At 37.0% G+C, this 12,886-nt stretch overlaps 1 protein-coding gene across 1 annotated transcript; it reads left to right on the top strand.

Annotated features, from left to right (window-relative positions):
- The first annotated feature begins 6,991 nt into the window (after nucleotides 1-6,991).
- spp1 (secreted phosphoprotein 1) lies at nucleotides 6,992-9,891 on the top strand. The gene is made up of 6 exons (XM_060895437.1): nucleotides 6,992-7,082; nucleotides 8,112-8,181; nucleotides 8,360-8,419; nucleotides 8,599-8,640; nucleotides 8,947-9,210; nucleotides 9,378-9,891. The coding sequence occupies exons 2-6, from the start codon at nucleotides 8,128-8,130 to the stop codon at nucleotides 9,648-9,650; spliced, it is 693 nt and encodes a 230-aa protein (XP_060751420.1). The 5' UTR covers nucleotides 6,992-7,082; nucleotides 8,112-8,127; the 3' UTR covers nucleotides 9,651-9,891.
- Nucleotides 9,892-12,886: the final 2,995 nt, after the last annotated feature.

Genomic DNA, 12,886 nt, shown 5'->3' with positions numbered 1-12,886 from the left:
TTCTCGAAGGCTGAGATGTCCCTTTGTTTTAAGAGTTTTTCCACAAGATTAACTTTATTGTTCTTATTTGGGTTGCTGTTGGACTCAAACCGTGTTTTTTGTTAAAACTACAAGCAAAGACGGAACATCGACTTTGTAAAATAACAAATAAGTCATAACATTTCCTTAGTGTGTACTAAATGCATTTCTTGCGTCTGGTTACTTCAACAAACAGGAAGACCTGAATAAAGTGTAATACATATGGATTCCCACACGAAGCCATGTAATGGGGAAGTGTGGCTTTTTCCAGACCTACTGGAAAATCTGAACAAATGTCAAATACTAAAAACAAGAATTGTTGGCTAAATATACCAAAGGAAAATAGCACAATGGGATCTTTTACATTAACCTATCCCATCATGCTCCACAGTATGAAAGGCTTAATAGACAGAACCAACACGGCATTCAGTTGAATATAATAACTGAGGCACTGTCTTAAAAAGGTAACTAATAATGATCCGTGCATTATAATGAAAAAATAAATGCTGTAAAGCAAACATTGATGCTTAAATGAGGAAATGGCACTGACCACAAATTACATTCTGACTTTTTAACACAGCGCTGTTGAATTCTCAAATCTGATTGGTCAGAAGATGTTGATTAATTCTACTTATGCACTTATTAATGAAATACTGTTTATTGATACCTTATATTTCTATAATAACAACTAACACAGGGACTGGCATAGTGTATACACCAGATAAACAGAGTTCTGGAGAGGTTTTATTCAAGGAGAAATTACTTGGAGGAGTCTGTAATGCCAACGGTAATAGGCAAAGGCAAAGACACAGGATTGCTAAAGGTTTTTGTTCTTTAAATGATTTTGTGTTTTGCGGTTTTTCCACTGGGACCAAGGCCTTGACCTGCAACAACTAGCACTGATTGCAATAATTCTCAAATTCACTGGAATCATAAGCCATTTTTTGTTCAGTTTAAAGCAAAAAAGTCTTAACTTCTGGCTTAGGAACCCAGCTTCTGTCGCAATGCATCTAATGTATAATGTACTTACCCTAGTCCAGAGCTAAGGACCAAAAGATTTTGGAGAAGGACTTAAAGTCACTCTGAAGCGTGACTGAAATAAATCTGTACTTTAAAGCAATGAATTATTGGCCTTCTTTGTGTTAGAAGCATGGACCCGGCAGGACTTGGTATGATGTCAGTCTGTTGATATCTGGGTTATGGGACTGGCGTGCATCCGCTGTGCCGCTCTGCACAAAAGAGTGCGTGATATAAATTCAAAAGCCTTTGGTATAATAGTCGTACTCTCCCTCACAGTTAATATTTATATTTATATTTATCTATACACTAAATTGAACAAACAGAGGCTTTTCTGCCACAGTTCTGGCTGTGCATAGCAGAGAATGGTTTCAATCCATCAACCACTTGGTTATGGGCCCAGCACGCTTCTGCTGCACCAGTCTGCTAACCACGCACAGAACCTGACTTCAAAAGGCTTTGTAAATAGCCTAAATGTCATTTACATTACAGGAAATGTTGTGTGTTCATTTTTGGTATAAGTTGCACATAGCAGAGGACAGCTTCACACCCCTACTGCACCATGCTGCTCATAACACACCCCAGATGGGACTTAGGAAGCCAGTGATGTATCCATTAAGCCACTGGGGCTCTGTTGGTGTATGGCAATTCTAATGGCAATTCGAACACTAAATTGAAAAGCTTTTGGACAAAGCCTCACTTTCAATCAGAGGCTTAAGCAAAATCAGTGGCTTAAGAGAAAAGTGTCTCATCTGCTGCTGCACCACTCTGCTCAAACCACACACCAGATGGTTGAGCATTTTTTGTCTTATTAACTTGAGAGGGATGCCATTCCTTCATTACTAATGAATTATTACAGAAACGTAATCACTGGTAGATTAATGTGTTGAGGGATGAACCACTTCAGGAAGTGATGTTACTGCAAAATGGTAACTTTTATTGTTGTAACACTAACTCTGTTTCTGAGCTGCACCCCAATAGCCAGCGTTTAATTATTTCCCTGTAACAGCATATCCCAAAGCCTTGTATTTCTTACTTAATGAACATTTACTTCTTATTAATGAAAATTCACAAGTAGAGCTGCAGACAAGGCCACCATCATCAAACTCAAGACCAGGACTAGCTGAGATTGAGTCAGGATTGTGTCTTAAGGGGCTTAAAGTCAATTCAAGATCCAAATGAAAACAAGACTGAATCAAGAATCAGACTGAAAACAGACAAATCCTTTCCAAAGATAGATGTTGTCAGCTTCCTGAATGGACTGCACCAATTACTATATTTTCTTGAAAAAAAAAAAAAGGAAGTACTTCTTTACACTTTGTAAATGTGAAGTCCAATGAATTATTGAAAGCATTTTAAATCCAGACTCATTTCCTACAGCTCTGTTCACAAACATGAACGCAAAACTGCATAAAAATATCTTACACTAACACATTAGGTCACAAAATGCAATTTTATAACAATTGACTTATTTTCTGAGAAATTATGCTTGAAAACATCTGACAACACATGAGATATCAGACAGCGATTTCACTTTGCTGCTCAAATCCTGTTTTTCTGTTTTGCTCATAAGGAAATCCCTTATAAACTATTCTTAACATGAACTTGCAATAGACAATCTATTTCCTGGCTACGAATTTAACTTAACGAGGTAAAGCCTAACAAGGCAACGTGTCAATCAGATATTTGGGTTATGAGCCTAAGACTTAAAACCACCCATAAAAATCCTAGAGCTTTCAGGAATACACGCTGTGGCACACTTGGGATAACTACATTTTATACCTGTAGACCCACTGGCACTTTTCTACACACATGTAGACATCATGTGTAGCCGACTGCTATATTATAGAGGGTCATAATGATTCTATTGATGATTGGTTCTTGTCATTCTCCTCTTCAGTTCCTAAACAGAGTTATTCTACAGTTTAATGATTAATATGACACAATGCTGCTGCCCTTCATAAAAAAGCCTAATCTAGACCACATAATCTTTCCTACCATTTATTAATACTCTCATATACTGTTTAATGGTGCAGGACCTAATAGTTATGTGGCTATGCGCAAGACCTTATATTCCCATAATATTTCCAACAAACTGACCACATAGATTGATTGCTTGAGTTGCATTTTATGGTGCAGAACCTGTAGCTCTACAAGTTTTTTCTCTTATAAAAGGTGACATCAGCTTCATAAACCAATGCTGTGGGACCAGGGCTCCGTTAAAGCCCTGTGTAATATTCCTTGATTTTCCACAAAACTCAAATGAGCCAATGATCAGGCAGACTTTAATTATTTATTATGCTCCATGAGCTCTATGCTAATAAGACTTCACTGTCGTCTTCACCTGATTCAACTTGTGTGAAAAGTTAAAAAACTTCAGTTTTGAGTAAGTGACTCCTTTTGTATGAAATCTCAGTACCCTGAGACTAAGGTCGAAATATGCAGTAAGACACTCTAGTTGCAATTGAGCCTTTATTGATTTAACCAAAATTTTTAAAAGCTGTGTTCAATAATCAAAAATGATATTCCTGAAATTGACAACCATTTGACAAGTACTATTCGCCATGCATTAATGGTGTTAGTTTTTCCTCATTTCCTCTCAAAATGGCTTTTATCGTGTCTCAATTTTACTGCACACAAATCTGATACATAAATTGATAATAAACTGAGAAAGTTAAAAGGAAATAAACTCAGTGGGCAGTGCTGTTCTCTGAAAAGTTCATTATTTTCCTGTATGATTGCTTTCAGAAATGACAAATTCCTCTTATTCCACATCAATTTGCCAACAGTTATTTTTAAAAAATCATTATGCTCAATGCTGTGGATTGTCTATAAAATAAGTTAGTTCTTGTCTTATATTGAGGAACCAAACTCAAAAGGTAACCCAATCCATCCTCAAATTCTGATTTTCAGTTGCAAAATTAATACATTTTATGTTTTCTGTTAGCTTCATACATGTTCTGTTGAGTTCAGTGTGAGATCTGTCATCTTTAAAAAGCCATATTAATCTATGAATCTACTGTCACATTGTAATGCACTGGCCATGAGATCTCGAATTCATGATCTGTGCTGAATGTGTAGACAGTTATGTGCTGCAAAGCTCACTTGTGTGATTATTGCAGAAAGTGGGAAAGTTTCTGTAATCTTGTGGTAATGTGGTGGTGTCCTTGTGTTAATCCGTCTGGGAACCACGGGCCGCTTGGCAGCCAAAGCTGTACAGCGAGACGCTTATTTTAACATTTGAAAATTCCAGACACAAACTATAGACTTCTCACCTTTGCCAAGAACCCGAGCCCTGAAAAAACATTGGATTTGTTTTCTCTTCAGTCCAAAGGCACTTAACGTAACATGTTTTGACGCATCTAAGTCGTTCTAGATGACAACCTAGGATTAGTGTGTCTGATGAAGCTATTTCTCTGTGATTTTTTTCTTGCTGCAGCTACCCTTTAGTCAACACCCTGCACAGACTCTATAACTCACGTTCGTTACATGAGGCATCGTACAGTAGAAGACTGCACAAGCTGTAAATCATCTATCAATCACTCCTGAAGAATGCTTTATCGTTGCCTTGAGGTGCAGCTCTTATGACAGGTAGGCAAATCATCAACCCTAATAAACACTTAGATGTTCTGTTTAATTAAAAACTCTGTAATGACGAATCATGATGTACAGCCCTGGAATGTCCTACTATCTGTAGTTTTCTTCTAATCTTCTTCCAGAAATACACTGTTACAAACCCAACAATAGAACCATGTATCAAAACTGTTTCTGCACAAAAGAAGGATTTAATCCGAAGCTCTTATGATTTCAAGGCAGGACAAAGAAATACTGCCGTGTACTGTAGATTGGTGGATGAATCACAACACATGGAAATGGTGAAATTTATACACCCTAGGAGCCTTTTAGGACCATGATGCATTAAAAAAGTAGTGAATTCACGAAACAGCTCCATATACAGAAATAATCTGCAAATCTGAACAGATGATTCCTAAACAATGCAATAAAAAAAATCTATCTATCTATCTATCTATCTATCTATCTATCTATCTATCTATCTATCTATCTATATAAATTAACTTATTCAAGAGCTTGGTTCATATTTTAGGACAATGTACAATGCAATGTTGAGCACAAATAACTTTTATTCTAAAAGCCTGTACACCAATTAATCTAAAAGCTGAAATATATTTGAGGAATAAATAAAAAAGATAAACAAATCTACTCAGTTAACAATATGTATTTCATCATTTTTGCAAGAAAAAACATTATAACATAATACCATAATACACACTGTAAAGATAGACTCCATTGTAAATTTAACTGAAAGAGGTCCAGGATCCTACTGCAACCTAAAGTTTCCAATTTTATTAGAGATTACAATATGATATTGATGAATTCAAGCTGTTGTCCTTCTAAGAGTTTTTCGTTCCTAAAGGGTGTCATTAATATTAGAAATGCCCGAATAACAGAGCTGCGTTTAAGGAACATTGAGTTTCAACAATTTCCACTGTATGTGTCATGCTGTGGTGTTAAGTCAGGCTTGCGCTGAACCCCATGACTCACAATTAGTCTAGAGCAAGCGGAATTATTCATTGGCAATTAAATAGAATCTCTGTTATTTTTTTGTCACACTGTCTCTGATGTTAAAGCAGGTTGATTAATTTAAGTGATTAATTAAAACTTTAATGAATCACAATTTTAACACTTTACAGATACAATTAGCAGTTATTCATGGTGCCTTACCAGCAGTGGGGTAAAGAGTACAAAACACACTGATGGGTACACTTAGTAAACAAGCAAGTGTTAATAAGACTTAATCCATTATCAACAGTATACAACAAAGGTAATGTTAGCTGGATAGCTATATTAGCTAAATGCTGTTGGGTTTTATCAGCCTAGCAAATGAGGGGGCAGTGAGCATAAGGAACAAGCGATTAAGGCTGTGGGTTGTTGATAGGAGGATCAGCGTTTAAGCCCCTGCACTGCCAAGCTGACACTGTTGGGCCCTTAAGCAAGGACTTTAACCCTCTCTGCTCCAGGGTGATGTATCATAGCTGCCCTGCACTCTGACCCCAACTTCCAAACTTCCCTACTTCTAGCTAGGTGCATTAGCTAGCTAATGATCATTCTTAAATGCTTCAAAACACATGTAAGTGACATTAGTTTAATGGTTTAAATGTTGAAGTTTGTGCAGGCTAGATGCTGATCTCTCCACAGGTTTTCACTTGTATCATTTGAACTTTATTATGAATATCAGTGTATACTTTGAAGAATTTAAAACTAAAAAATATTAGATACAAGAAGAAGAGCCTCTGGACAAAGATGTTTATCTGTCTCCACTCTTTTAGGCATTACTGCTGCTGACTAAACACTTAGCAACCTAAATGGAGACGGTCAGAAACTGCTGTGTTTTCGTAGGGACAAATTAATAGACATTCTCTGAAATGTTGATCAAAAAATTAAGTGACGTTGAGTATTTTTTTAAACAAGTAAATGTAAAAAAAGATTAAATTACGGAAATTTATAAAAACTTAAGCTACAGCAAAACCATGTTCTCATGCACTATAATGAGAATAAATATAGTTCCTTACTTTCCACTCCTATATATTAATGTGGGTTTAACCCATTAAGGAAGTGCAAAAGACTGACTGTCAGTGCAGTATATGTCTGTACAATAGATACTATGGCTGCCAACAAAAAGTGGCATTTCACAAACAGTCTGAAAATGTCTATAACATTGAAAACATTCCAAGACATGTTCCTTTTTTCTAGCTTGCTATGCCTGGTGTTGAATGTTTGCATTGGCTGGCCACAGAACCCACAGGAAGAGTGGGAGTAGAAAAGGTGGGACAGCAGCGGTAAAACTCATGACATCACAAGATGCACTTTGATTGGCTGAATCCAACAGCAGCAGGGTTTAAAAGCCAAGCAGCTGTGAGCATCAAAACAAAACAAGATCTCAACCAAGAGACTTGGAAAGTAGTGACCGATCCGATCCTCTACGACCTAGCAGCAAGAGGGTTAGATTCACAACAGCTGAGGAACAGGTAAGAGATGAATTTTATTCTTCATAATGTACTTTTACACTTTTAGATGTGTCCTGATTGTTTAGTGCTTGAATCTATTCACTGAATTATGGACAGTTTATATTGTAAACTGCACCTATAGCATTTATACAGAACATAGCTTATGCAATAAGCACAGAGAAAAGTTGAGCTTTTTGTGTCCTGTCTAGATGTGAATTTGTGAAATAAACCAAAGAATCAAATTTGTCAATCGTATTAAAACAACAGAGCTAATTTAAATCATTAAAAGTGTAGTTTATTGAGTCAAAATGTGAATAACAGAAGATGGAAGCTATATTGGTCAGCTGACTCATTAATTTCAGCAACAAAACCACCCAATTACAGTCTCATGCCAAAGACTAATAATAACAACAGTTAACTGAAAAACCTCTGAAGCAGCCAGTACAACGTTCCTTTAAGCCTTTAGTATTTTACATCACGTTTCATGTTTCCTTCAAAGACACAAAATGAAAGTCTTGTCTTGTAATAATAAAGCCTCTAATGAGAAACATTTACTAAAATATAACTTTCTAGTTCTGGTGTCTGGCAGCTGTCTAGATATAATTCAAAGAATTACACACTGGAAAGAGATTATTATAGCTGAGGCAAAACACTCACTACTTCGGTTTATAGTTGATGTAGTGTTATCGTGGCTAAAAAGGAAAACATGGGGGTTATTTCATGGTGAAAGCTGGATGCACTTGGAAGGGAAACTGTTCCCCATCTGCCAGAAGCATAGTGGCTGGCCCGATATGGACACACATCTGTTGCAGCGGGTTTGCCTTGTGGAAGAATGTACAAGCACAAAAAGCTAATTGAGGAAGTTTATACTTTGACCATTACGAGGTCTATATTGAGTCAAACTTCTCAGTGTGTTAAAATGTTGATATGGAAGGAAAGAATGCTTTTATTACATGTCTGCATGACTTCTTTATTCCTGTATGATGCATCATGTTGAAAAAATCTTATCTAAAAATAATAAGCTAATATGTAACCGATCTACTTTTCTAGAACACACTGAGGGAAAATGAAGGCCGTCGTTGTTTTCGTGCTCCTTATCGCAGCGGTCTATTGTCACCCTGTAAGTTCAGAGCAAACAAATGTTACGACTAAATAATCTTTTACCTTAGGTATGTTGTGCTCTGTGTAACTCAATTCAAATCTAACATTCCAGTAATCTAATATTTGAATAAATTGACAGAAAAATGTCTTTGTGTCACAGTATTCCTGTGTGATGAGATTTTGTGGTTCATTTTCAGGTGAAACGCTCAGCCAGCAGCAGCTCAGAGAGCTCTGACGTGCAGCCTGTTGATACTCTGGTGAGGATTTTGAACATAGCATCATTTTCACACGCACCTCTACACGGCTGTGGGGATCGTTTCAACCTCTCAGGGCATCAATTAAAAAAATTCACTTCAAGTGTTTTATAATAGCTACTTGAAACATACAGTATTTTTAAACTTTGCTTCTTTTTTTCACACTGATGGTTTTCTTTCAGGCTTTGAAAGACGCTGCGGTTGCTGATGTTAGCTCTGAAGAGGTAAGACACTCAGACTAATACTCATCCTGTCTGTTGTCCTTATGAGACACTCTTTCCTCATAAAAGGGACCAGACTAAAAATAGTTTTGTAATAGTGTGAGTAGGTCGCATGGGACAGGGAAACGAGTCTCACTCACAAATACATTACTCAATTTTTTTAAAATAGAAAAGAAATTTCTTTTATTGTTGATGAATATTAAATCCCAGAGATTTTGAGACTAAATAAATAACGATTTAAATAATATTATGTACATGCATTCACAAGGTTCGACAGATTGGCTTTTATTTTCTGTGATGTTTCTTAAGGATGCTGATGATGATGATGATGATGATAATGACAGTGATAGCGATGAGTCCGATGAGACTGGGCCCACCAGTTCTCCTCCTTTCATCGAGACCACGATAATTCCCATTATTGATGGCCGTGGAGACAGTGTCGGCTACCAGAGTGACTACAAGAAGAATGTCTATTATGTGGATGGCAACAACATTGAGAAAGGACCTTCTTCTTATAAATCATATGGATCTGACAAGTCTGAGTACGATGGTGTGGATCTGAAGGTGTACAAGGTAAACAGGCGGCATTCAAATTCAGGCCCATTTTGCGTAAGACTAATCATAAAATCTATTCGTTTGAGAATGTTGCTTCATATTTTCATGTATTTCAAATGAAACAATTCAGAAAAGAGATCTCAAAGGAAAAATCTCAGTTAAGTTTCATTTCTCTTGATTCTCAGGCTCTGCAGGTGCAGAATGTTGGGCTGGACCAGGCTATGGATGCCTCAAGTGGCACGGATAGTGATGACACAAGCCAGCAAGAGCAGAAGGCAGCTTCCTCTGCCAGTCCCAGTCAGGAGAGTGACGAGAACAGCCAGAGCAGCGAAGAGGACACAACCGACGCCACCACGACCGACAGCAACTCGTCTGAGAGTAGCGAGAGTGAGGAGACCAATGCCAGCGAGCAGCCTGCACTGCTCAAGAGCAAGAACCCTGATGTCATCATCGCTTAAATACACCCACCCCAAACCTGCTGGTGACAAGTGACTCACTTCACTTCATGTGATAAGTAGCAGAACGCAAAGATACAGCTCAGACAAACCCGGTCTAGTACCGAGACTGCATTTTATTAACTGTTAAACAAATCTGTTTCTGTTAAACAAATCTACATTTGCACAATCACTTATAATAAGTTTATGTAATATATTTTATTCTCCATTGTATCATGAATTATCCTTTATGAATAAAGTCTTTTTTTCTTTTTCAAAAAAACAAAAATGACTGGTTGTTCATTTTATTGTTCTTTTTTCCATTCTTATTTTAAAATGCAGAAATACAACTAATTAAACTTAGAAGCGTATAAACACATTAAGAGATTGTACACCACTTCTACAATGAAATAGAATGAAACTGATGGAACTGGCAATAACACACTGTTCCCTGCAGCCTTTGTCTTGTGGTAATCTTTTGTCAGTGGTTAGAAGTCTGTGTGCACTTTTAGAGTCAGATTATACAAAACAAAACATTAACCTAATTTCATCACATCTCTGAAATAATCAGACTCTGTTTAATCAACACTGTACAAGAAAACAAAATCAATCCTATTTCATGCTGAACAAAACATCAATAAACACCAATAATAAAAAGAAAAAGCCCAATATTTTAAAAATGTAAATCCGTCCTACCAAATGAGTTCTGCTGATTGGTCTAAAAAAACTAAAATGTCTACTATCAAAATATTGATTGATGTAAATTATAGTGAAAAAGTATTTTTCCCTACAATTTTTCCCAAACTGAAAATTGTGCTAGGGGGCACGGTGGCTTAGTGGTCAGCACATTCACCTCACACCTCCAGGTTTTGGGGGTTCGATTCCCGCATCCGCCTTGTGTGTGTGGAGTTTGCATGTTCTCCCCGTGCCTCGGGGGTTTCCTCCAGGTACTCCGGTTTCCTCCCCCGGTCCAAAGACATGCATGGTAGGTTGATTGGCATATCTGGAAAATTGTCTGTAGTGTGTGATTGCGTGAGTGAATGAGAGTGTGTGTGTGTGCCCTGTGATGGGTTGGCACTCCGTCCAGGGTGTATCCTGCCTTGATGTCCGATGACGCCTGAGATAGGCACAGGCTCCCCGTGACCCGAGGTAGTTCGGATAAGCGGTAGAAAATGAGTGAGTGGGTGAGAGTGAAAATTGTGATTGCTGTGTTGGACCTAACACAAGACATCAGAAGGTGTGCTGTGGTATTTGGCATCATGATATTAGCAGGAGATTTTCGGAATTCGGAGGGTAAGTCAACACATTAAACTCTTTGTCATGTTCCTCAAACCATTCCTGAAAAATATTTGCAGTGTGGCAGGAAGCATTATCCAGCTGAAAGAGGTCATTGTCATCAGGGAATACCTTTGCAATGAAGGGCTTCGTTTGCATCAATGTTTAGGTACGTGATATGTGTCACAGTAACATCCACATGAATGCCAGAATACAAATTTTGTCTATCTTCACTATAGATAATTCACATAAACGTGATGTAAAAGTTACAGACAGTGCTTTAGTCGCTAGTTGGAATTGGACCAGTTGAGCTATTTTTTTGCTCCACATACACAGGTCTGGCCCTGGCCAAATTGCTGCCCTAGGCAAGATTTCACCTGGTGCCCCTGGAATCACAGACAATTGTGTTCCGATCATTTTGTTCATAAACAGAAACAAACTGCACAGCTTTGTCCTGTTTTTCTTTATTTTGAAAATATTTTGGAAAAACACACAAACTATATAAAAAAAATATATATATTACGGAGACCTTGCTTTCCTTGCCTTTCTTACAGCAATAAAATATATATAATAAATATATAAATAAAATACTTCTCAGGTATTTATATATATATATATATTAATAAAAATAGTAATTTGGGCGCACGGGCGCCCCTAGTGGTGGGCGGCACCCTTAGCATTTGCCTATTCTGCCTATGCGCAGGGCCGGCCCTGCACATACACATCATGACCGTGTCGCCTGATTCATTCTATGTCCTTTCTTGGACCACTTTTGGTAGGTACTAACCATTGCATACCAGGAGCAAACCATAAGATTAGTGTTTTGAAAATGCTCTGACCCAATTGTTTGGCCATCACAGTTTGGCCCTTGTCAAAGTCACTTAGATCCTTACACGCTCATTTTTCCTGCTTCAAACACCTCAACTTTGAGAACAGATTGTTCACTTGCTGTCTAATATAATCCCACCCTTTTTCACGTTGGACTGTAATAAGATAATCAATGTCTTTCCCTTCAACTGTCTGTGGTTTGTGGGATGTGGTAGCCTAGTGGTTAAGGAGCTGGGCTACCAATCAGAAGGTTGTGAGTTCAATTGCCAGGTCCACCAGGCTGCCACTGAGCAAGGCCCTTAACCCTAATGCTCAGTTGTATAAAATAAGATTAAAATCTAAGTCGCTGTAGATAAGGGTGTCTGCCAAATGCTGTAAACGGTTTTATTGTTAATGCTGATCGGTGTAATTTCCAAGCCTATAAACAGAAGCCTTAACAATTTTCACAGTATGTCTATTATAATGAATTTACAATACAACACCTTTAAACATGGAATCAAAAGATACATTTCAAACATTCATGGACAGATACTGTAACAGTGCAAAACTTCAAGACAAATCAACTTTGTGAAACATAAAAATGACCGAACCACAAGAGGGCGCTGTAATCGTTATATATGTTAAAACCCGCTACTAAAGAAGAGCTTTAGCTGGAGATTTTCCCCTCATTAATAAGAAAATCTGCAGCTTGGATTCTTCACAAGTTTAGTGATAGATGAAGCTTCAGTAGTTCAGTAGTAAATTCAGTAGTTGGGATTAATCTTGATTTAAGTGTTTAAGTATTTGTAAAACAAATAAAAAAGTTACATGTAAATAATAATAATAATAATAATAATAATAATAATAATAATTTTATAATATTTAATTTTTATATTTATATATAATAATATTTATGTATAGTAATTTTATTATAATTATTTAATAATATATAATAATATAATTTTACTGTTTATTATCTTCAGTAGCCACAGATGGAAAAAGTATCTATCTAAATGCATTTTCTGATAATAGTTAAATTACACTTTCAAATTCTTCACCCAAGGTAAAATAGAAATAGTGTTACCTAAAGTATGAAAGTACGGTTAACGCAAGAAAAAGACATCTTCCTCATTTTTAAACCACAAACTGATTTAGTTCCTGGTGCACCTCTTTCACCA

Source organism: Tachysurus vachellii, chromosome 20 (assembly GCF_030014155.1).
Source record: "Tachysurus vachellii isolate PV-2020 chromosome 20, HZAU_Pvac_v1, whole genome shotgun sequence".
Classification (NCBI taxonomy): Eukaryota; Metazoa; Chordata; class Actinopteri; order Siluriformes; family Bagridae; genus Tachysurus; species Tachysurus vachellii.
This window is presented reverse-complemented; position numbering and strand designations above follow the sequence as displayed.